Genomic DNA, 25,330 nt, shown 5'->3' on the forward strand with positions numbered 1-25,330 from the left:
GAAATCAAAATCTTTTGAAACAACTATTCCCTTTATTTTACTTTGGATAAATAGTTAACATATTTAATTGATATTACTTACCAAACTTGATTTATTTCTATCCAACCGTCTTATCGGAAGGAAAAAAATTAGATATCATAACAATTTATAGATACCTAGACTGAGAAAAAAATATTCACAACTTAGAAATAAAAATATCTTTCTTATAAAAATATATTCATATAATTTAGTAAGAAACACTAAATTTAGTATAAAGAAACACAAAAACAAAACAAAAAGCTAAATATACAAAATTATTATATAATAACACAAAATATATAAAATTCTAAAGAAAACAAAATTCAATATGATTAGACACTTCAAATTCTGCACATATATATTATAGATTAATATTTATTTTAGGAAAGGAATTTCATGCTAAATGAATAACATTTCTTTCAAAATTAAACTGGATAATGTATCGACCTCAGACAATGTAACTTAGGTTTCTATTGTAGTCAGCACTTTGATAATATAAGTAATGAAATCAAATTTTTCATGTTATTACTTGTATTATCATATTTTATCTGAGTACTCTAATTGGTTTATATAATAGTGTATCATAACCTAAGTTTAAATATGCAAGTAGCGTATGTGAAGTGTGTATGTAGGTAACTAATACTTGTACGTATCAAATGCGTTTGTTGTAGTTCTGACAATTTGAAAGATTTGTCGAGTGATCATATGCATTGCACTCGCAAAAATGTTTACTCGGCTGATCCTCGATCTCGGAAGAAAGGGTATATACTACAAAACAAATAGGTCATTCTTTAGTTAAAAGCTACCAAGACTTTCTGACAAAACCATATTTGTTAGCATATGATAGAACTTTCCGTGTGGGACTGATCATTTAATAAGAGTTGTTTTGCAATAATGTTGTAAAGTGGAGTTGTTTACATCAGTGAGGAAAGAAAGTCAAGACATTAGGGGAAAAGTAGTATTAAACTGTGTTACAAAAAAAAAAAGTAGTACTAAACTACTAATAATATAATGATGACAAAATCATTGTTAAGTGATTAGTTCAACAACTATAACAGAGAACAGTCCAATGAAAATCAAATCTTTCTAAGACATCTACCAATACAAAAACGTTTTTTTGGGTGATAACACTCAGAACTTCAAGCAGTTGTTAATAGATTTTGAGTCAGTACCTCCTACAATTTATTTTTGTATATATCTGCACAGGATAATGGTAGATAAGGTGTTTGCGTATTCAGAGTTTTCACTCATTCAAATCTGGTAACGATGACAACAGAAAGGCACTAGCAGCTAAGATGTAGATAACAACATGACTAATCTTCAAGCTATTGAGCAGAAAATGAATTTTATAGCCTCTTGAAGAATTCATTTTCAAGCTCATAGAACCAATCAAAAGTCAGTTTTGATAGAGTTGATGTGAAGTCATCATCCTGTTATATAAAATTATGTAATATATCATATACTTTTAGCTACAAATATTACATGTTTTTTAAGTGCTAACACTCAATACTAATGAAAATAATAGAGCTAAACCAAAATCAAAGTTGCCTAAACCATCTACCAATACTAAAACGTTTTTCAAGTGATAACACTCAATGCTTCAAGCAGTTGTAGAATGGATTTTGGGTTTTTACTTCAAAAATTTTATTTTTGTATAATAATGTGTTTGCTTTTCCAGAGTTATCACCCAAATTCAAATCAGGCAATGATCACAATAGAAACGCACTAATCGGCTATAGATACCATGTTATTTTTTTTGTGATTGAACATTAACTCTGATGTATTAGTCTCTTGAAGAATTCATTTTCAAACTTAAAGAAACTCAATTCAAAAGTCAGTTTTGAGAGTTGTTGATATTCATCATGAAAATGTAGTTAATAGAATACATCATTCTTTTAGGCTTTTAGCTACAAATTAACATTTTTTTTTAATTTTCTCTCAGAAATGGCAAATGATATTTACTGGTAGGACAAAATTTACTAAACCCATCTCTTCTGTGAACTAGAGGAAGAAGCTCTAGGGGCAACCTGAACTGGCCTTCTATGTTTCTTTGAATCACCAGCAGAAGAAGCCCCTCGCATCCTTGAAGAAGAAGCAGAAGAAGAAGAAGCTGCAACAGGCTTCCGAGTAGTGGTAGTCAATGGACTAACTACTGAAGGCGGCTTCACAGATTTCACAAGTGAAGCCATGGATTTAGCTGGGGCGGATTTATGGGTTTGTTCCAAAGCTGAGGGTTCCTCCTCCTTGATGGAAACAACTGGAGCATCCTCCAACGAAGTTCGTCGAGGTGTGTTTGCAGGAGCATCTGAATCAGAGGATGAGGAAGCTGTAGAAAAATCCATATCGTAAAGAAGATTGTCCACTCTCATTGGGAATTCAAAGGTATTTGAGGCTGCAGCTGAATAGGAAGACCTCTGGAGCCTAGTGAGCTGTGTGACCTACACATATGACAGCCAATGAACGGTTATAGTTTCAATGATGAAGTAGTTGTTACCAAGAATTGAACTTTAGTAGTAAAGTTTCTCTTTCACCTTGTCTTCTAACACAAGTACGTCCCTCTTGAGCTTCTTGATAATTGTTTTCTTCCTGCGAACAATCTCTTCAAGCTCTGTTTCTCGCTGTTCAAGTTCAAGACAGAATAAGAGAAATGTTTGTCCAAGTTATATAAGGAAAAGAATCAAAATCTAAGGCTATGTCTCACTTACTTTGGAACAAGCTTTGTTGGTTAACTGAAGAAATGAAGTTAAGTCCTTTATTGTTGCATCTTTCTCCTGACACTCTTTTCTGAGAGAGAGCATGTCTTGGTCGAGTGAAAGATTATCAAACTGCAATAAAACAAGTGGTGTCATCATTTGCAACAAGAAAAACAAAACAAGATCCAGCACAAAGATTGTTTCAGTATATACACATACATGGAGTTCAGCAGCAGAAGTGACACTAGAACACCAATCTGACAAGTAAGACATACGCCTTTCTTCTTGCTCTGCGTCAACCACCAGCTCTGTTGTGGGAGCTTTATCCTAAAACAAAAGAAGCATCAAGAACATTATCTCCATGTAAAAGCAAGAGCAAATACACACACACACACCTGTATAGCAGGTGAAGAGGGATGATGTTGATCACATAGCCAGCAACCACAATCTACAAATTTAAGATTCTCAGATCTAAACTTCTCTTTAAACTTTGATTGCAGATCATCATCATCATCATGATCATGATCTGAGGAGACATTAGATCCATCTCCAGGCAGATCCTTGACAAGACTTAGCTGCTGACACAGATCATCAAGCTTCTGTTGCATGCCTGTAAGAACCTCGTCCTGTAAACAAAATCCAACAACCGCAGAAAACATTAAAAAGCAAACGTTTTTAGATAAATCAAAACGTAAATCGAAGCATAAATTAAACATTTAAAGCTTATGTCTTTTAATTAAAAAATCAACGGATAAAAAGGAGCGAACTTTAAACGAACCCTGAGATCAACCGACTTCTGGAGCTGCCGAATCACACCGTTCTTCTTCGACTCAGCGGCGGCGGCGCCGATAACCGCCACGATCATGAGCCTCTGGTAAGGGGTGAAGAGCTCCCACGCTAGAGTTTCATCTCGGCTCAATCTGCCGCCGCCGGAGACGGATCGCGCCGAGGTGGCCTCATCGAGCAAGCCCTGGAGAGAGTTGCTGTAACGAGACGATAGAAGCGGCTGTGTGCGACGCGTGATGAAGTGGAGACGAGCAGAGGGAGGAGGAGCGAAGGGTGAGAGGTGGACTGAAGCGGGCGGAATTGGGTAGGATCCGGGATCCGAATTAGTTGCCTCCATTGGATCCGAGTCCGAGGAGGAGTGATCGAGGTTACAGAGAAGCATATTTCGTCTTGATTTGATTTCAGGTTTTTGGATTTTTCTGTGATTTCAAAATTGAGAATTTCCCTCCGATGGTGTTAGGGAAGACGAAGAGGTTTGAAGGTTAACGTTGGTGTCACGGTCACCATCAACGTCTGGGTCTACATATGTTTTGTCTTTTTTTTTGTATTAATATTTATGATTTTAAATTTTAACACTATCATCAATGGTGAATAGACTATTTGAAGTATTAATGGATTTGGTTTAATCAAGTAAATAATTATTTTAAAAATGAAATTTTTTTATTCAATTGTTGAATAACAAGTATGGTAAGAATTTTTAACAAACTTTTGAACAAAAATGTCTTTTATGTCTTTTTGAAAGAAAAAAAATGTTTTTGTCAATATGTTAGTGTGTTTTAAAAACTCATTAAGAGAGACTCTTAAGTTTATTTTCTTGGTATCTTTTTAAGTTAAATTATCTATTTGCGTACGTCTTCTCTCTCTTCGTTATTTGCTCTGACCTCTCTCTAGAGTTTCGATACCGGAATAGTGTTTCTGACCGGCGGTTCGGGCTCTTTTAGCCACCGCCGGTCCGGCTTCTCGGTTTTTTTTTTTGGTTTTTTGTTTTGCATGTATATAAGGAGAGTAACTTCTCCCAATTTTCTGGTGGTTTTCGGTTTAATCTTCGGCGGTGCCTTGTAGTAGGGGACCGGCCGATCTCGACTCTGGGGAGTAGCGGCTTTTTCAGCAGCGGCTCCGCCGACTCTGACTCCGGAAAGCGGTGGCTTCTTCAGCACTGTTTTTGCCGGCTCTGTGTGGAAAGGGTTTGTTTCGGGACCGCTTTCTGTTTTTTGGATTATCTCGAGTGGTGGGTTTTCGCCAGCGGTGATATGAGTGAACCGGAGGAGATATCGGGATTGTCTTCGATGAAACTCTCTGGTGAGTTGAAGTTTGGCGATGCTATGTGGGTGCGGTGGCTGTTCTCCGGCGTGCTCCGGCGAATTACTAATCGATTCGTTTGCTCCGGTGAAAACCTCGGCCTTTGGATCACGATGGGTGGTTTCGATGACGCGTGTCCCGCTCGGTGGGAAGATCTACACGCGTGGAAGTCTTGGAGTTGGTGGACCTGGACGCGTGGCTACAGTGAAGCGGCGTCAGGTTTTAGGGTTGGACTTGGCCCGTTTATGTTTGTCTTTATGTCGGGTTTTTGGTTGTTATTCTCGGACCTATATAGTCTTTGTGTTTGGTTGGGCTTGGTCCGGTTTGGGCCCAGTTTTTTTTTAATAATATAATAGACGGAAAAGAAAAAGTTTATTTTCTTGGTAAAAATGTAGCCAGCTCATGTTTGACATTATTCAAAAGCCAGTATGGTTTCTACTACTTATTCGTCTTGAGCAAAAAAAAAGTCTTGGTCAAAATATGTATTAAAATTAAATTATGTAGATGAGACATTACTGATTACTCACTACAATTCTACAAGTCTGCATCTTTCTCGGCTCTCATATGACGAGGCACCACCTATATCAGCTTATATATAAATGATTCATGATGGAATTATGGAGAAATGTATTCTCTTAGCTAGGTGTTCTCTCTTAATGATGTGCATATGATTCATGGGAGTAATTTAATTGAATTGAGACAAGTGGCAGTGACAGAGCGAGAACATGATCGAATTTTGTTTCATTTTCTTTTTATTTTTTCTGAACTGATGACTATGTGTCAGAAAGTGGCAATGTGGCAAGGTTTCAAAGGCATGCTACTAGTTATTTGAGACTTTGAGATATCTAATATACAAGTACATATACATGCATGTGAGTTGTTAAGAGCGACATGTTGATCTTCTTCTGAAAACGCATCCTAAAGGTTCTAATTAGAATCAGCCAGAATAGAAATGTATTTATAAAATAGTAATATTTAAAGCTATTCATTAGCTAGAATTAAAATAGAATAATACATGTTGATCTTCTTCTGAAATTCGCATCCTAAAGGTTCTAATTAGAATCAGCCAGAATAGAAATGTATTTATAAAATAGTAATATTTAAAGCTATTCATTAGCTAGAATTAAAATAGAATAATTGTACTCTCTACCCACCAAACTCACCTTATTTATATTCCACACTCTAAAACCCCCAATTTTCTTCCTCATATCACTAACATTTCTCCCTCCTCCTATGACAAATCCCTAATATCTAACCTTTTTAGGATTTTGAGTAAATTCACTCATTAAAATAGAATGGAAAATAAGTAAAACTCTTTCATATTGGTGTGTGCTAGTCATCGTCCAGTCCGGTTTACGCCTAATAATAAGCATTTATTTTTACGTACCCAAATTTTATTCTATGAAATTTAATTAGCAGAACAAACATTTTGAAAACATTTTCTGAAGCATATTTATTATTACACGTGACGTCTTAACTCTTAAGTGACTATCTCCTCCAGTTATTTACGAACGTGGTATGTCATAGTCCTTGGGAAACCGAATACCTTTCCTTTTAATTTTCTCGTTTCTTTCTTCGTTTTCTGAAACCTGAAGTATAGAATATTACTATGTCGTCTATAGAAGTACTAAATGGAAATGAAGAAGAAGATGGTGAAGCACATGCGGGCACATGAGTTATGTCTCAACTAACGTCGAAACCATTAATGTCTCCGTTCTGGCATATCTAGCTCACTTCCTTCTAAATCTCTAGAAACATTTAATTAACATCTGCCAAATGGCCCAAAGCTCTGTATCACGTTTACTCAAGCTGTCCCCAAACCTTTCATATTTATTAGGGCCGGTAATGAATTTTGAGAAACCTAGCTCAATGGAAATATGATTTAGAAAAGACAACTTTCGCACATAAAGACGTTAAGGAAAGGCCAATCAAACGTAAATTATTGATGTGAGTCTTATGACAGACTACTATAGTTTGTGGAGGTGTGGCCAACGTGGATGCGATATGCAACGGTGAATAGGCTAGTGTCATAGTGTAGAAAATAGCTAAACGTGACAGAAATTAATTTTCCTTTGTTTTTGTTTTATAATTGTGCTATTGACTCAAGTTTGAAACAAGAGGTCGAATAAATGATCTTTACATCATTATATGAGTTTAATATATACTAGAGCTTGACCCGCATACCCGTGCGGGTTTTAATTTTGATTTTTGATTTTTTATAATTAGTATCATATATTTTAGATGTGTCACTATATAACTAAATGATATTGGTTATTTGAATATTTTAGGTTCCTATACATCATGATTGAATCCGAACCAAAACTAATAATATGTATTCTTTTGTTATTGTTAATTTTAGATTATTTTTTTAGTTTGAAAACAAAATATCTGAACTGACTCGAGTAGTATGGTTTTTTCTGGTAAAATTATTTGAAACTATTTACGGTAAAAAGATTTGAAATTTTAGATAGATTAATTATCTGGACAATTTTAAGTTCCAATACATCGGAATTGAATCCATTCGGACCAGGAGGATCCGACTCAAAAGTTACCAAAAAATTATAATACTTGAACGGAACCTAATTTCAAAACTCCAAAAATTTAATACCTAAAAAAATGATCCATACTTGAAAGGGTATCCGAAAATCATATTACTAACTATATATTATTATATTTACCTGAATAATTTTAAAAAGTGTTATTCATTATTCAACTGCTTGACAATTATTATTAATGCATATGTCTAATATATTTACATACTAACTTATATTTTAATTATATATCATGTAAATAACTCTTTTATGTGGTTCTTAATTTTTAGATATCACCAATAAATAATGAAAAATATAACTACATAGCTTTCAAAAATATTGCATTCTAAATTTATTAAATAGATACATAAATTTATTATTAATAAATAAAGTAAAATATAAGTATGTAATTTTAAAACAGTATTGTATTTTTCTCTATTCAACTGCATAATAATTATTATTACTGCATATGTCTAATTACATATAGTTACGACATATTTTCACAAAATTTAAATCATCATCAATGCATGAGACCGAGTGTACTAAAACAACAACGTAAGTAACCATTATTCATTCTTCAACTTTTTTGATCTATCTAACGTTTTACATTGTTATACTGGATTTAAATAAATAATTTGTGTGTGTATGTCAATATATTTAAAATTTATGTTATTTTTAATTACAACATTAAAATAATAACAATAATAGAAATTTATTTTTAATTAATTGCATAGAATATCAAAATATGGTAAGTTTGTTGGTTAGCTAGAATATAGCAAGTAGTAGTTTTAATATTAGTCATTTAAGGAAAATACAATAAATACTTAAATTATATTTATTAATTAATTCAGTGGCATATGATTGTAAATATTATGCAAGTTTAAGGGTTAATTTTTATTTGTACTTCACTTTTAATAGATTAGATAATAGATTAGATGTGCAGTGGTAATTAAATGTTAACAAGGACAAAGATCACATGCTCATCTGCAACGATAACTAACATTTGACAATATATACTGCAAAATAGAAACTAGTACTAGTAACTACTTAAAATTCTAACCAATTAAGAAATGTATACAGGCGGTGTGGACAAAATAAAATAAACTAGGATAATATAAACCGCTGTAGCTAGGCCACTTGAATGTACCAGTTCTAAATCTTTTCTACTACTCGCACAAAGTTGTTTTATTTCATCGAGAACAACCATACAATATTACATTTAAAAGGTTCATCAGAAATTGACCCTAATGTTCAACTTTGGTTATTTTCTCTTTCTAATCCATGTTGTCTCAGATTTTTCCTTTTTATGGTTCTTAGTCTTACGGATTCTGATCTGATTGTGATGTAAGCTTATGTGTTAGTTGGGTTTGTTTTAGTTTCAGGGTATATCCGCTGCCCGCTGGCTTTGGTTCGGGGAGTTTGGAAACTCGATGGTTTTATATAGTTCCTGTGCGTATGATCGTGGTTAAGGTTTAATGGAATCTTTCAGTAAAAAAAAGAGTTACTTAGTACAGCCAGTCGACATAAACAAACAAAACCATGTTATTACTTCAGTAATGATCCCACTAATGACCCAAAAATAATTAGAAAACTGAAAGGAGCATGCAAAGGATGTGACGTGGCAGTAAATGAGAAAGTTCAATGAGGCAATCTAATTCAATAAACGAGTATAAATACAAGAACGTAGTAGCTAAGTCGTTTCCATGTCAAACCTATATGTAATGTAATAAGCTCATAAACACATATCACACCAAAATCCTTGGAGATAACACCTTATAGTATTACTCAGTCTTGTGATCGAGAGACAATGAATGCGTTAGTGATTGCATTGGGCAGCGTCGCCGTCGTATTGCTTCTCGCCGGTGGTGCTCCCACGGTGGTCCAAGCCTGTCCACCCTCCGACCGAGCGGCGCTTCTCAAATTCCGATCAAACCTCAACGAGCCATACATCGGCGTTTTCAACTCGTGGAAAGGCCAAGACTGCTGCAGCGGCTGGTACGGCGTGAGCTGCGACCCCACAAACCGCCGAGTCTCCGCCATCACCCTCCGCGGAATCTCCGAGGAGCCTATTTTCCAGCGCGCGAAGCGGAAAGGCGTCATGACCGGCTCCATCTCCCCGGCGATCTGCGAGCTCACCCAGCTCTCCGGCATCACCCTCTCCGACTGGGACGGAATCTCCGGCGCGATCCCGAGCTGCATCACCAACCTCCTCGCCATGAGACACATAGATCTCGTCGGAAACAGAATCTCCGGCGCGATTCCGGCGAACATCGGGAACCTCCTGAAGCTGACGGTGCTGAGCCTCTCCGATAACCAGATCTCCGGCGCGATTCCGCCGTCGATCACGAGGCTGGCGAGCTTATCGCATCTCGATCTCAGGAACAACGGATTAACCGGAGTCATACCGGGAGATATCGGGCGGTTAAAGATGATGAGCCGCGCGCTACTAAGCGGTAACAAACTCTCGGGTCAAATACCCGAGTCTCTGACCCGGATCTACCGGCTCGCGGATCTCGAGCTCTCCATGAACAGAATCACCGGCCCGATCCCGGCTTCGTTCGGGAGAATGGCGGTGCTCGCGACGCTTAATCTCGACGGGAACTTGATCTCCGGCGAGATTCCGGGGACTCTGATGACGTCCTCGATCTCGAATTTGAATTTGAGCGGGAACCTACTCGGCGGGAAGATACCGGACACGTTCGGGGCGAGGTCGTACTTCACGGTGCTGGATCTCTCGAACAACCATTTGCAGGGAGCGATCCCGGAGAGTATCACAACGGCGTCGTATGTTGGGCATTTGGACGTGAGTCATAACCAACTGTGTGGGAAGATTCCGGCGGGATCGCCTTTCGATCATCTTGATGCGACGTCGTTTGGTTATAATAGATGTTTATGTGGAACGCCTCTTGGGGACTGTGGGAAATAGTGTTAACTAATCATTAAGAATATATTGGGGGAAATCAAAGCTTGATACAGTTATTATGAATGTATGATGTAGTGTAACTACTAGCCGTTTGAAAGGGGCAAAGGAAATATATATTCCCATTTGGTGTTTTCTTTAGTCTTATTCATCTTTTATCTGCTTTGATTCTTGAACCTCTCACTAATGGGAAGAAATAAAAAATATTCACCAGTTGTTTGAATACTTGGACCCGACCACGTTAGCGACATTGGTATATTCACGGTCCCTCATCCAATGATCTGGTCTGAATATGCTTTAGAAAGTCAAGTTTGTATGACCATTTTGAACTAGACTTATGTGAGTCCTTCTAATGGGTTTATGGGCTTTTTTATCGTGGAAAGTTCTTTCTTACCACGGAAACGCATTATTCAAACTGGACTAAATAAGGCAAAATTGGTCTGGTGGGCTTGCGTTCCAATGTCAGTTGTTGTCATGATACAACTAAATTCAGTTACTACACGAACAGAAAAAGTCTAAAAGATATCGACACTAGTAGTGGTCAGTCAAATCACAAAACCACGAAAGAGAGAGTTACACTAAAGGACACATTATGATTTATCTTTACGTCTAAAGACACATTGTTATTTTAGAGCACTTTGTCTTTACGGAGGCTGTCGTTTGAGACAATTATGCCATTTGATTATTTTCAAAAAAGAAACGAAAAAGAAACTTAGTTTGTCCTGTGTGATTTCATTGACAATAAATGCTACTTTAATTTTGAATGGAGGTGGATGTGTTGGTTTGTGTGAGTTAATTCAGGTCTTTAGATTTTTAAAAAGAAAAATTGATATAACGGTTGAGAGTAAAACTTCGTTGAAATAATTAATTCTGGATAATGGATGCAATTGAGTTTGTCCCGAAAGTTGCAGAAGAGATAGTTTTGGTGTTTTCTATGTAGAGATGGATGGACATCAGGTTGGTGGACAAGATACCGATGGATAGGAGAATGGTGGACATAAAAACCATGAGAAATAGCTTCGTGGATAGCCAATTTGTGGACACCATATATGTGTACAAAGATATTAGTGGCAAGAGAAGCATCGATAACATAATCACCATCTCTGTATCCACCTCAGTATCCATAACTATCACAATTTCTGCTCTGTTATCCACTTCAGTATCCATAACTATCACCATCTCTGTTATGGATACAAAGATAGTAGATACAGAAGTTGTCGATACAGAGGTTGATACATAAACATGATTGAATTGTAGTGATAAAATCATTACAAATAGCTCAATAATTCTGCAAACATAAATTAGAAATCATCCGTAAGAACATAAAAATCTAATCTTTATATACATACGTTACATCTTTGATTCATCAGAACAACCAAAATCTCAAAATCTAATCATGCTACGTAATTGAATAACCTAAATCCAAATCTAAACAGAAGTGAAAATATAATCAGTTCGTAATGAATGTCACTTCTTCTTCATGGATCATGAACTCGAGACCCTCCATGCTTAGTCATGATTAGGGTTCGAGTGATGTATTTAGTAGACCCACGAGGCAGAAAGTATCTCTCTCCGACAATTTCTAAAACTGAAGATTTTCTGGAACTCTGATTCATAACGCCAAAACAAATCAGAAACTCATGTGTTGTTTGCAATCCACAGACTGTTGTCCATGTATCTTATGTCCACTACTATCCTAACCACCGATCTCTTGTCCATAAAACTCACATCCATCCATCTTCTATACATCGAAACTTATCTTCTACCAGTCTCCAATCCACACAATTCCGATTGACACATCTCCAATCCACCAAAAGCCCATCCACAAGACCACAAGATGTCTCCACACATATCAAAACTCATCTTCTACCAGTCTCCATCCATCTATCTTCTACAAATTGAAACTCATGTGTTGTTTGCAATCCACAGGTTATTGTCCATGTATCCCATCTCCACCACTATCCTATCCACTGATCTCATGTCCACGAAACTCATAACCATTCATCTTCTACACATAGAAACTCATCTTCGGAGGGGAGAAGAGTATTCAGCGGCGGAGAGAAAACTGATCCTGAAGATGAAGAAAGGGAGACTTCTTTGTTAGTGTCGATTTCGAAACTATGACCGGAGATTACGGAACAAGATGGTCGGAAGTCGGATCTATTAGATTAAGGTTCCGTTTTGATACTCTTCCGACATCGTCGTTTCTTCTTTCTTCTAAGATGTGGATAGATAAAAAAAAGAAATTAAAATGTTTTACTTTTCAGAGATGTGGATGAGATGATTATATCGATGATTAAAAATAAGTTAAAAATAAAAAGTTTCTAGTTTATTGGTGAGATTCTTTATTTGTTAGAAAAAACAAAATTAGATCTAGTTAACAAATGAAACGAAAGAGTGCAAATGAGTAGTTGAGGGGTATATGAGTAAAATTGCTATGCATAAAGTGTGTCAAAGTAAGTTGTGTCTTTTAGTGTAATAGGAAAGTCAAATTGTGTCTCTCAGAGTAATATTCTCAACACTTTAACCTTTCAAATTATTAATACTGTATAATGAAATATAACTGTATAAGTATCATCTATTCGCTAGTTCAGTCATATTATCCCTCAGTTACTTCATGATCACAATATTTAAATTAGAAAATGAAATTCTCATAATCATAGGGTTAGAACTTAGAAGAGATTGCAACACTTCCTCACATAAAAATTGAGGATGGCGTTGTGTTTCGTCTCTGAAGGACGAATTTGTGACAAACTTTCTACCTGTCTAACCAACAAAAAATGATCTAATGGTTAACTATAATTTATCTCTTTGATCCGTCGCTGAACAGGCATTTGATATTTACAATCAATGTTTCTGATCAAATGACTCTATAAATACATAACACAACCATTATCATATTTCTTTATTTTTATTTTTTTGAAGAATTTTAAATTTATTCATTTCAAAAAACTTTTGTACAATAATGCATGCTTCCTTTTATATAGAGAATGAAAGAAACTATAAAGCATTTAAAAGAGATTTAATACTCATCTACTTCCAAACCAAACCTCCATCGCTTTTCCATGTTTACCACCGGCTCTTTTTCTCAATGATGTGATCCTATTTAAAACCAACTTGTCCAAATAAGCAACCAGTTTCATATAAGGCTGATGAGCACAACCATCATCATATATATTCACAATTAGATTACATAAAGTTCATCATAAGCTTTGTAAGAAAAAACAAAAAGATACGATACAAAGAACATATGAATAACGTGCAGGAGAGAATTGCACAACACGTATTTGATGCTTTTAAGTTACTTGAGTATATATATACCCGTACATGAGAGAATTACATAACAAGTATGTGATACAAACTATGCTTTGAAGCATCCTATTAATTAAAGTATTTATGGTTTGTGCTGATTCTTATAACTAATCGTAAGATTTAACTGCCATCTTAAGTCAGCCACTACTTGTTTGTTTTAATTTTCTCAGACAGTATTTTTGTTCTTTATCTGCCGAGCAATTATATTTAAAATCCTAAAGCAAAACACTATCCCGTTCGAATTCGTTATTATTTAAATCTTTTGTATGCTAAAAGAAGTAGTAGTTGAAAAATGTTGCATAGGCAATGTTGAAGTAAGAGCTTCAATGATATATACTGTCTGTCGTACTGACAATAATCAAGTTAAGATCGTTGCTTGAAACTGAAACATAGGAGCCGCGGTATTGGGATTGAAGCCATAGGTAAATTAACACATGCGTTATGATCAGTAGAACGTTTCTCAGGATTTTTCTAAAAGAAACTTTACTAGTAAATGATTTACAACACGTACCTGATTTTCTTTTCAACAAACCGTAATAATATCTTGAGTGATTTTCTTATGCATATATAGATATGAAGTGCGTACAAGTGGGAAGAAAAAAGTAAACTCGTGTAACCTTTGCACTATACTCGAAAAAGAGACCTTTGGGCTGTTAACATTGACGTGTGTAGATAATGCTACTTTCTTGAAGCAACAAACTACTAGACGTCATTGTATTATTCAGGGATTATACCTTAACTTTCAAGAACCATTGGCTTTCCCAACAAAGATAATCTGATCCAATAAGTTGACGGCAGCAGATAACTTAACCCTAGATGAAAATCACTAAACTGATCGAAATGTCCAAAAGATTTTTGTCCTCAAAATTGACAAATGACGAGTACATCTAACTAACACCATCCATCACTCTCCATAACTACACAACAACTCTTTGAGTGTATATATCTTCTATTTTATTTTTGTATTTAATACCCTTGTTTAGATCTACATACATACATCTATACTATTATTTGCGAAGTAAATTTTTGCAACAGAGCTCTCACGTTAAAAGTTAGAGCGGTTAATATCTATAATACCCTTAATGAATAAATTATATAAATTACTTACAAATCAAAAACGAATTTAAGTTTTTTTGATTAGATAAGTGGTTAAAACTAATAATAAGAGTTATCCATAATTAAAAATTAATTTACAAATAAAAAGATAATTTTATATATATAATAAGAGTTATCCATAATAAAATATATTTACAAATAAAAAGATAATATATATATATATATATAATAAGAGTTATCCATAATTAAAATATATTTACAAATAAAAAGATAATTTATATATATATATATTGCGTTGTTATCCGAAAATTATCTTTAAATAATAAGTTAAAAATAAAAAAAAAAACACATAACTAAAACATAAATAATAATTTATCCTGAGTCTTTTAGTTAGTAATTAGTATAACTTATGTAAATTAATCAAAAAAATAAAAACGAGTTTTAAATTTTTTTTAATTTGCTAAGTAAATTTTCGCAACGGAGCTCTCACGTTAAAAGTTAGAGCGTTTAATATCGATAATATCCTTAATGAATAAATTATATAAATTACTTACAAATCAAAAACGAATTTAAGTTTTTTTATTAGATAAGTGATTAAAACTAATAATAATAAGAGTTATCCATAATTAAAAATATATTTATAAATAAAAAGATAATTTTTATATATATTGTTGTTATCCGAAAATTATCTTTAAATAATAAGTTAAACATAAAAAAAGCAAATAACTAAAACATAAATAATAATTTATCATGATAGTCTTTTAGTTAGTAATTAGTATAATTTATATAAATTAATCACAAAAATAAAAACGAGTTTTAAAATTTTTGATTAGATAATTGATTAAAATTCATGGTGATAAGAATTATTCAAAATTTAAAAAGATATTTTAAATAAAAACATAATTCCTATATATACTGTGTTGTTATCTTATAAATATATTTTAATGTAAAAGTTTTAAAAAACAAAACATAAACTACATAGATAAATACTAATTAAGTTATCTATATTTAATGTGTTGTTATCTTATAAATATCTTTTAATGAAAAAGTTAAAAAAAATAAATACATAAAACACATAGCTACATATTAATTAAGTAAATTTTTTAATTCTATATAATTGAAAAGAGAACATTGAGTGATTTTAAAGTTTTATTTTTTAATAATCAATACAATTTATAAAGAATTTTTTAAAAAATTATAAGTAAGAATTTTCAAATGGAAATATATATATATATATAATAATTTGCTAAAAAAACATAAATAATCTACCATTATTACTTTTTTTAATCAGTGGTGATTGTATTAATAAATAATTGTAAAAATTTTGATTAGATAATTGATTAAAATTCATACTGATAAGAATTATTCAAAGTCAAAAAATATATTTTAAATAAAAACATAATTCTTATACTGTGTTGTTATCTTATAAATATCTTTTAATGAACAAGTTCAAAAACAAACATAAAACACATAGCTAAATATTAATTAATTTAATTCCTATATATACTGTCTTGTTATCTTATAAATATGTTTTAATGAAAAATTTTAAAACATAAAGCACATAGCTAAATATTAATTAAGTAAATTTTCTAATTCTATATAATTGAAAAGAGAACATTGAGTGATTTTAAAGATTTATTTTTTAATAATGAATAAAATTTATATAGAAATGTTTTAAAAATTATTAGGAAGAATTTGGAAATATATATATATATATATAACAATTTGTTAGAAAACATAAATAATCTATCATTATAATTTTTTAATTAATAGTGATTGTATTAATAAATAATTGTAAAAAATTTAAGTCCGCATGTGCGGGCGAAACAACTAGTAACATAATAATTGCACGCCAGGTTACATGGATATCGACCTCTTTCTTTGATAACTGGGGGTGTTCGGCGGACCGAGGTCCAACCGACTAATTCTTTGAGAGTCTGTCGATCGGTGTTAGACAGATCCGATTGTTTGTAATGAAAATGAGAATTAGATATCTAAATCGCATGGCCACACAATAAAACCTTTCCATGTCTGACATTTCACGATTATAGTAGCATTTAAAGAATCTAACTCAACTATATATTTTCCTATAAAATAAATAAACTCTATTATAATGTGTATCTTTATAATAAATTTTCTCTAATTTTAAAGAAAAAAATTAAAAACTTTATTTTTATCTCTATGTTTAGAATAAAAAATACCATTTTTATATTTTCTTTTTAAAGTAGAATAAATCTAATAAAGAGTTACTATATTTTAGTAGAAAATATAGAGTTGAGTTGAAAATGCTCCTGAAATTCCTTTAGTTTTTATCTAATTATTATATGTAAAACATATCAAACACTCAGAATTTTATACTCCCTCCGTTTCATATTAAGTTTCGTTTTAGAGAATTTTTTTCGTTGCAAAATAAGTGTCGTTTTAGAGTTTCAATACAAAATTTATTAACTTTATTCTCCATTCTATTTTTCTATTGGTTGAATTGTATCGGTAATGATATTTTTATATTGAAAATATGCAAAATTAAATACTTTCTTAATCCGTGTGCACAAGTTTAAAACGACACTTATAATGAAACAGAGGGAGTAGTTGACGTTGCAGAGGGAAATTACTCTTTAAATATTTATTTATGAATGTAATTGGACAAAGAGAATCTTGAAATAAACCACCAGGAATATAGAATTCAGTGCACTATTACTACTACTAATTACAAGTTTATATAATTAGGTTGAAAGAGTCTTCGCTTGTGGAAGAAGAAAACCCGTTGTACATAATTTCTCCATATACTAAAACAAAGACACTACTACAAGAACACTGTTTCAACCAAAAATAATATGCAATTGGATAGTTAGAGAATCATTTATTGTTTGTATATGGAGGCATTTATGCTATGCATATGTAGTTTTGGTTGTAACTATTGATACTGCTTACTCAAAAACAACATGCTATGCATATGTACTTATTTCTCTTCAACAACATGCATTAACACAAACCACATGTCTTGTTCTCTTGATATGAATTTCGTAGTTTGATATGAGTGATTTTTTATGAATATTTATCTCTACGTCATTTACAAAATGAGCATCTTTGGCAGATTTGTTCTTATCTAGTACGAAGCCATCTCTTCATCTTATTCTCTCACTCTATCGCTCTATGTGACTTGATAAAACGTACAAGCAACTTTCACAGACCAGATCTACAAGAGACATTGATTCATAAAATGTACTAGTAACTAGTGAGAGTTGTATATATATTATTCACATAGAGTTTGTTGATTTTAAAAATGTTTTTTTTGTTCATTTTAAAGTTATATGAAAATACTATTTTATAATGATTTAAAAATCTAGAGGATCATATACAACAGTTTGAAATTTTTGTTTTTCTAAGTTATATTGTTTAAAATTTAAATCTAAATAACACCAGACTTTAAAATCATTAAAACCTAGATTTTTGAATAAAAATTTATGTTTGTCATTAAAAATCAGTAAATCAAAAACACTAAACTTTATCAGAATGTTAAAATTCATTAACCAATAACAATAAATTTTATTTTTTAACATATCATTACAAATTTTAGTTACTTTCATAAGAAAAAGTCACACAACAAATAAATTTAGCAAAAAAAAAAATTATATATATGTTAGAAATAACTCACATGTCACTCTATTCCAGTTGTATATATCCAGCTGTGCTCCAATCATTCAAGAAAATAATTAGTAAATTAGTTTAATTTTGTCAACCTAGTATACGATCCTTTTATCTAGAAGTTAGCAGTTAAAACAAGTACAAGACTTGGGTTCACCCCCTATGGTGAACCTTTAAATTCACCACTTTTCTAATAATCTATCAAAGTGCCAACTAGATCAATAATTAAAAAATATTAAATAACTTTTTGAAAAACCAAAATAATTAGAAAAATAAATAGTGTCAATTTTAATAATGCTAATGTCACTATCTAATCCAAAAACTCAAACTCTATACCCTATATCCAAATTCTAAACCCTAAATTCTAAATTATAAACCCAAACTCTATACCCTAAACCCACTTAAACTCTAAACCCAAACCATAAATCATAAACTCAAAAACCTGAACTCTAAACCCAAATCTATACCCTAAACCCAAATCCTAGACTCTAAACCCAAAACGTAAATACAAAACTCAAACCCTATACCCTAAATATTTGGATTAATATTGATGTTGTTCTTTTAAAATTTAAGGTTAAAAATTAAAGTTTTGATTTAGAATTCATGGTTTGGGTTACGGTCTAGGGTTTGGGTTTAAGGTCTACGGTTTGGGTTTAGGGTTTATGGTTTGGGTTTAGAGTCTAGGTTTTGGGTTTAGGGTTTAGGGTCTAGGGTTTGAGTTTAGGGTATAGTTTTGAATTTAAAGGTTAGATTTTTTGGTTTATGATTTATGGTTTGGGTTTAGGGTTTAAAATTTGGGTTTAGAGCATAGAATTTGGATTTATAATTTAAAATTTAAGGTTTAGAATTTGGATTTAGGGTATAGAGTTTGAGTTTATGGATTAAATAGTGACATTTACATTATTCAATATAGCATTATTTATTTTTTAAATTATTTAATCATTAATCTAGTTGGCAGTTTAATTGATTATTAGGGAGGTGGAGAATTTAAAGATTCACCATAGTGGGTGAACCCAAAGTCTTGTACTTAAAACAAAACTTGAATTATTCCTTAACACTAAAATAAAGTTTAAGAATGTAATATTGTAAAAAGAATCTAAGCCAGTAACACAACATCAGCATTCAGCATTATTCTTATTTTTTGGTATAAATTTTGACGCCACGTAAGCAAATTAGTTAAAGTAGCTTCAATACATCTCTCCTTCAACTTTCAATTACTTTTCCTCTACACTCCACCACCACTATCTTCTTCTCTGTAACCTAAACCTCTCCCTCTCTCCATATTCGTTAATCCACGATTTATGAGGAGAAAGCATAAAATTAATCACTAAAACTGAGAATAAAAATAATAATACTAATATTTTGTGAATCGTCAATGGTGGTGTGCCTTTTGTTTAGTAGTGCATTCATTCTTCATCCCGAGAAAAAACAGAGACATCTTTCACCGAAACGGAATCCTTTACAAAAACCAGACAGCGAAAGCGACAAAGCATCCGTGACCTCCTCCTTCCTCGATTCTCTTACATTATTTTTTTTTTGTTTTTTTTTTGTTTTTGTTTTGTGACACACATTGCTTAATCCTTGGAAAGTCTTTTGCTTTATAAATACCCACATCTCATTTACTCTTTCTCTTCCCAACGATTCTTCTCTAACTGTTTTGTGGCTTTTCAATCTCTTCTTTGAATCTAAAAGATCTGGGTTTTGAATTTTGATCATTAAAAATCTTTCCTTTCTCTCAAACACTTTTTGGTTCTGTTAAGACAGAAACAGAGATGAAGTCTGGTCTCATCGTAACGATTGCGTTACTACTACTACTACTACTACACACAACTATTCTTGCGAAAGAGTGTACAAACACTCCTTCTCAGCTCTCATCACACACTTTCCGCGACGAGCTTCTCCGATCAAACAACGAATCTCTCAAAACAGAGATGTTCTCTCATTACCATCTCACGCCGACGGACGACTCAGCTTGGTCTAGTTTGCTGCCTAGGAAGATGCTGAGAGAAGAGGAAGACGAGTACGGTTGGACTCTCATGTACAGGAAGATCAAGAACTCGGATAGCAACGCCTCCGGTAGCTTTCTGAAGGACGTTTCTTTGCACGACGTTAGGCTTGACCCGGACACTTTCCACTGGAGAGCTCAGCAGACGAATCTCGAGTATCTGTTGATGTTGGATGTTGATGGTTTGACTTGGAGTTTCCGTAAAGCTGCTGGTCTTGTTGCTCCTGGTGATCCTTATGGAGGTTGGGAGAGACCAGACAGTGAACTCCGTGGACATTTTGTTGGTATATACCTGTTTCTTTTCTCCAATTCACATTCAGTTTCTTGATTCATGTTTTTGATATAGTATGCAAGTCAAATAGGTTTAGAGATTCTGATGTTTGGTATTAGCAATGTTCATGAAACTCTAGGCGGTCTTTAGGCGATTATTGGTTAAGCGGGCGCCTAGATAGATTTTTTGAACCTAGTGGGACATCTAGGCGCAGTTTAGACCGACTTTTAGAACACAGAATGCATAGACTCTTTTAAAGATTCTCTCACCATAAACATTGCATAGACCATTAAAAGGATCTGAATGTTTGTTTTTGAAGGTCACTATTTGAGTGCAACAGCATACATGTGGGCAAGTACTCATAACGATACTCTCAAGGAGAAGATGACTGCTCTTGTCTCAGCTTTATCTGCTTGCCAGGAGAAGGTTGGCACAGGGTATCTCTCTGCTTTCCCTTCCAGTTTTTTCGACCGCTTTGAAGCTATAAAGCCTGTCTGGGCTCCATACTACACCATCCACAAGGTCAATGAATACTCATACTCTTCTGATGTTTTATATAAAAAAGGTTTCTAACTTTATACATCTAAATCTTGTCAGATTTTAGCCGGCTTGGTGGATCAGTACAAGTTGGCTGGGAACAGCCAAGCTCTGAAAATGGCAACATGGATGGCTGATTACTTCTACGTCCGTGTACGTAATGTGATAAAGCTGTACAGCGTTGAAAGACATTGGCAATCGCTTAACGAGGAGACTGGTGGCATGAATGATGTTCTCTATCAGATATACAGCATCACTGTGAGTTAAAAAAAAAAAGTCTTATATCAGACTCCTCCTTAGGTTTCTTTGTAGCTTTGTGTTCATACCATTAGTTTTATTGGACTCTTGCAGGGAGATTCCAAGTATTTGTTGCTTGCACACCTCTTTGACAAGCCTTGCTTTCTTGGAGTGCTTGCAATTCAGGCTGATGATATAAGTGGATTCCACTCTAACACACATATTCCCATTGTGGTTGGCTCCCAACTCCGGTATGAAATCACTGGTGATCCACTCCATAAGGTATTGAAGCATAATCTTGAAAAGTGTTAAAGAAAACATTTGTTTTCTCTTGATTCTGAAATCTTCATTTCCAGGAAATCTCAATGTTCTTTATGGATATTGTCAATGCTTCTCACAGCTATGCAACCGGAGGAACATCAGTTAGTGAGTTCTGGTAATACTACTACTAACATCACCTGACTTTTAGTGTTTGTTTACCTTGGTTTCAAACCCTAAACCATGATCTGAAAAATGTTTTAACATTAGGCACGATCCTAAGAGAATGGCGACTGCGCTGCAGACTGAAAACGAGGAATCATGCACTACTTATAACATGCTCAAGGTAAGCATTTTAAGTTCTGTTTTGTTCTCTTTTTATTTAGCTCAAGGTTTACATATTAACAACTTGTACAATTTTCCAGGTGTCTAGGAATCTGTTTAGGTGGACAAAAGAAGTTAGCTATGCTGACTATTACGAGCGTGCTTTGACAAACGGTGTGCTTGGGATTCAAAGAGGAACCGAGCCTGGACGGATGATCTACATGCTTCCGTTGGGTAAAGGTGTTTCTAAAGCCGTGACTTATCACGGTTGGGGAACACCTTATGATGCCTTTTGGTGTTGCTATGGCACTGGTAACAAACTCTTAACTACAACCATTTTGTTTTGCTATAACAGATTAGATTTTGAGGGCTTTTGTTTTGGTTTCTGTGTTAACAGGAATTGAATCTTTCTCAAAACTGGGAGATTCTATATATTTTCAAGAAGATGGGGACTCTCCAGCTCTTTATGTCACACAATATATATCAAGCACACTTGATTGGAAGTCTTCTGGTGTGTCGCTATCTCAGACAGTTAAACCGGTTGTGTCATGGGATCCGTACATGCGTGTGACATTCACTTTCTCTTCTTCCAAAGGGGTAAGTAAGCTTTTGGCAGAAACCAGATGCAATGTAAATAGAGAGTCTGATGGATCCTTTTTTCTTGCAGGGAGTGGGGAAGGAGTCCACTTTGAATCTAAGGATTCCTGTTTGGACAAACTCTGAAAGTGCTAAAGTATCTTTGAATGGACAATCCTTGAAAGTACCAGCTTCAGGTAATTTGAGCATTCTGTATTGTTGGTCAGGCGGCAAATAGGAACTAAACGAAATGAGCTTTGCAGTACTACTTTTTATAGAAATCGGTCTACGCATTCAAAAATCAGTTTAGACATCAGCCTAATCAATAATAGGTCATATAAAGCGCCTAGCAATTTCTTGAACATTGATTGTAACTTTAGGTTTCTAGATTTTAAGAACAGAACCAGCTCTAGGTGTCCTTTTTTGCTGCAATAGCCTCTAGAATGTGTAAATGAGAATCATCTCGGACCTGTCTTCTGCTTTGCAGGTAACTTTCTGTCCATCAAACAGAACTGGAAATCAGGAGATCAAGTAACCATGGAGCTACCGTTAAGTATCAGAACAGAAGCTATAAAAGGTATAGCCACTGTTCTGAATCTTCACTACAATGTGTTGAATCAGCTATTCCTATGTAGAGTTGGCTAAGTCAAATCGTTTAACCTGATCCTGTTCGTAGTGTATAAAAGTTGTGTACAACTCTGTTCTGACAAAAACTGATTTTATCAGATGATCGGCCGGAGTACGCATCTCTCCAGGCCATACTCTATGGCCCTTACTTGTTAGCTGGACTCACGAGCAGGGACTGGAGCACCACAACTCAAGCTAAAGATGGGATATGGATAAGCTCTATCCCTGAAACACACAACACTCACCTCGTCACACTCTCACAACAGTCTGGAAACACATCTTACGTGTTGTCAAATAACAACCAAACCATCACCATGGAAGTATCGCCAGCGCCAGGGACGCAAGCCGCCGTTGCATCAACTTTCAGGCTCGTGGCTGCTGATTCTAAAGCAAGGATATCATCATTAGGTCCAGAGGAGCTAATTGGAAGCCTAGTCATGATCGAACCGTTTGATTTCCCTGGAATGCTTGTGACGGATGCAACTGATAGCTCCCTTGCGGTTCAAGGTTCTTCTTCTACTGACAAAGAAACCTCGAGGTTTCGTTTAGTAGCTGGAGTTGATGGGAAGCAGGGGAGTGTTTCTTTGATGCTAGAGAGCAAGAAGGGTTGTTATGTGTGCAGCGATCAAACACTAAAGCCGGGGATGAAACTGAAGCTCACATGTGATTCTGATGAGAAGTTTAAAGAGGCAGCAAGCTTTAGCTTAAGGAAAGGAATGAGTGAATACAATCCGATGAGCTTCGTGATGAACGGAGCACAGAGGAACTTTGTGTTATCGCCATTGTTCAGCTTAAGAGATGAAACATACAATGTGTACTTCAGTTTACAAACTTGAAGGAAGATAATACTTAAGAAAAAAGCTTCTAAAAATAAGATAAGTGTTATGAAAATAGCTGTAAGGGCTGTGTTTAGATGTTTAGTCTGTTAGGTGGTTTGTCTTATGCAATTTAATCTACAAATGTATGTTGCAAGTTACAATAAATATATATAGGCAAAATGTTTCTTTTGCAATTTGGCATGACAATTTATTTAACATTTTATTTTATGGTTCATCATTCTGAAAAAAATATAGCAGACTAAAATTGTAAAACTGTTTTTTTTTTTCCACAATGTTTTATCAGAAGATGACAAAAAAGTTTCATACGTTATTCAGTTGGGATGATATACACTCACAAAGTAAATCATTATTTAAGAAAACCTGAAATTAAATTTAACATTCGGATAAACAAAACCCAAAACTGGAGTATGCAAAACGTGTTACAAAATCAACAAGTGAAGTGTAGGAAACAGCAGCAGATGTAAAAGTCTATGGAGAAGTAAAGGGAATGTGGTTATGATGGAGAGGGTCGGATCCAGTGGGAACTTGTCTCTCTTCAACTTCATTAGCTGCTCCAACATCAATCTCCTTCTCCTGTTTTGTCCAAAACTTTGATTCAGTGACATTTTTCATTCATCAAAATAGAAAAGAAATTACAAACGAAATATCAAATACAAATCTAGTGGAATAATCAGAAGAATAATAGCAGAAATGTTTTACCTTTTTCATGGCGTTCATGACTTCTGTTTCCCCTAACCAAAAGAACGCTAGAAACAAAAAAAAAGAAGAGAAACATAGAGAGGAGTCATGCATAGGAACCCAAGGATTGAGAAGTGATGAAAACAAGATTCTTAAGAGAGACTTACATTTTGTAGAAGAAGAGTGAGCATGTGAGCACGTAAGAAGGACGATGGAGAAGAAGAAGAAGATTGTGATAAGGACTCTTCCTCCTTTGTATCTCATCGCCGCCATTTTCAAAACCTCCCCTTTGTTGAAGAAGGGAGTGACGAGTGAGTGAGCGTGTCAGGAGGTGTCGTGAGATTAACAAAAGGTTAAAGTTCCGGTTTTGCCCTAGTCATAATGTGGAGCGGATGGGCAAATCCGTCATTTAACTATTTTAACTTGTTATCCGTCACTTTAACCTGTACGGGCGATGATTACCGTTTACAGACTGGAACGAGTCAGACAAAATATCATTCTCGTACAAAAATGTCGTGGAGGTGGTGTGTTAGGCGCCACGTTGCTGCTTATTTGTAACTTAGTGGAGCTAGTGGGCTTTCGTGTTGGCCCATTTACGAGACAAAGTCGGGCTTCTTTTGATAACAATTACTAATTAAGAGAGCCCATTTTAAAGAGTTGAACAAAAACATCTCATCAATACTTCAATTTGCTCTACTTAAAAACCTCAAAGACATGG

At 34.2% G+C, this 25,330-nt stretch overlaps 4 protein-coding genes across 4 annotated transcripts; 2 read left to right on the plus strand and 2 right to left on the minus strand.

The window, feature by feature from the left end:
* Nucleotides 1-1,852: 1,852 nt before the first annotated feature.
* Nucleotides 1,853-4,016, minus strand: LOC108839981 (uncharacterized). Its single transcript, XM_018612787.2, has 6 exons — nt 3,490-4,016; nt 3,107-3,337; nt 2,931-3,038; nt 2,724-2,843; nt 2,550-2,636; nt 1,853-2,456 (listed from the first exon to the last, which is right to left on the minus strand). Exons 1-6 carry the CDS (start codon nt 3,877-3,879, stop codon nt 1,998-2,000), a joined length of 1,395 nt encoding a protein of 464 aa, XP_018468289.1. The 5' UTR covers nt 3,880-4,016; the 3' UTR covers nt 1,853-1,997.
* Nucleotides 4,017-9,019: 5,003 nt separating this feature from the next.
* On the plus strand, nt 9,020-10,384 carry LOC108826876 (DNA damage-repair/toleration protein DRT100-like). The gene has a single exon (XM_018600223.2). It carries the CDS (start codon nt 9,135-9,137, stop codon nt 10,251-10,253), a length of 1,119 nt encoding a protein of 372 aa, XP_018455725.1. The 5' UTR covers nt 9,020-9,134; the 3' UTR covers nt 10,254-10,384.
* Nucleotides 10,385-19,488: 9,104 nt separating this feature from the next.
* Nucleotides 19,489-24,114, plus strand: LOC108843033 (uncharacterized). The gene is made up of 11 exons (XM_057002863.1): nt 19,489-20,549; nt 20,856-21,058; nt 21,134-21,331; nt 21,425-21,592; nt 21,667-21,746; nt 21,839-21,914; nt 21,994-22,204; nt 22,290-22,489; nt 22,560-22,665; nt 22,956-23,045; nt 23,195-24,114. The coding sequence occupies exons 1-11, from the start codon at nt 20,033-20,035 to the stop codon at nt 23,929-23,931; spliced, it is 2,586 nt and encodes an 861-aa protein (XP_056858843.1). The 5' UTR covers nt 19,489-20,032; the 3' UTR covers nt 23,932-24,114.
* LOC108840866 (CLAVATA3/ESR (CLE)-related protein 40) lies at nt 23,950-24,952 on the minus strand. The gene is made up of 3 exons (XM_018613679.2): nt 24,780-24,952; nt 24,634-24,680; nt 23,950-24,507 (listed from the first exon to the last, which is right to left on the minus strand). The coding sequence occupies exons 1-3, from the start codon at nt 24,883-24,885 to the stop codon at nt 24,403-24,405; spliced, it is 258 nt and encodes an 85-aa protein (XP_018469181.2). The 5' UTR covers nt 24,886-24,952; the 3' UTR covers nt 23,950-24,402.
* Between the last annotated feature and the right edge of the window lie 378 nt (nt 24,953-25,330).

The sequence above is a fragment of the Raphanus sativus genome, chromosome 2 (genome assembly GCF_000801105.2).
Source record: "Raphanus sativus cultivar WK10039 chromosome 2, ASM80110v3, whole genome shotgun sequence".
Classification (NCBI taxonomy): Eukaryota; Viridiplantae; Streptophyta; class Magnoliopsida; order Brassicales; family Brassicaceae; genus Raphanus; species Raphanus sativus.

Excerpts from the sequence above, each read along its gene's own strand:
- LOC108840866 (XM_018613679.2), bottom strand. The coding sequence starts at position 24,885 with ATGGCGGCGATGAGATACAAAGGAGGAAGAGTCCTTATCACAATCTTC. Across the intron at positions 24,681-24,779 it reads TCACTCTTCTTCTACAAAAT|CGTTCTTTTGGTTAGGGGAA; the intron begins GTAAGTCTCTCT and ends TTTTGTTTCTAG. Across the intron at positions 24,508-24,633 it reads TCATGAACGCCATGAAAAAG|GAGAAGGAGATTGATGTTGG; the intron begins GTAAAACATTTC and ends TGGACAAAACAG.
- LOC108826876 (XM_018600223.2), top strand. The coding sequence starts at position 9,135 with ATGAATGCGTTAGTGATTGCATTGGGCAGCGTCGCCGTCGTATTGCTT.
- LOC108839981 (XM_018612787.2), bottom strand. The coding sequence starts at position 3,879 with ATGCTTCTCTGTAACCTCGATCACTCCTCCTCGGACTCGGATCCAATG. Across the intron at positions 3,338-3,489 it reads AGAAGTCGGTTGATCTCAGG|GACGAGGTTCTTACAGGCAT; the intron begins GTTCGTTTAAAG and ends TTTTGTTTACAG. Across the intron at positions 2,637-2,723 it reads CCAACAAAGCTTGTTCCAAA|CGAGAAACAGAGCTTGAAGA; the intron begins GTAAGTGAGACA and ends GAACTTGAACAG.
- LOC108843033 (XM_057002863.1), top strand. The coding sequence starts at position 20,033 with ATGAAGTCTGGTCTCATCGTAACGATTGCGTTACTACTACTACTACTA. Across the intron at positions 20,550-20,855 it reads ACTCCGTGGACATTTTGTTG|GTCACTATTTGAGTGCAACA; the intron begins GTATATACCTGT and ends TTGTTTTTGAAG. Across the intron at positions 21,059-21,133 it reads CATACTACACCATCCACAAG|ATTTTAGCCGGCTTGGTGGA; the intron begins GTCAATGAATAC and ends AAATCTTGTCAG.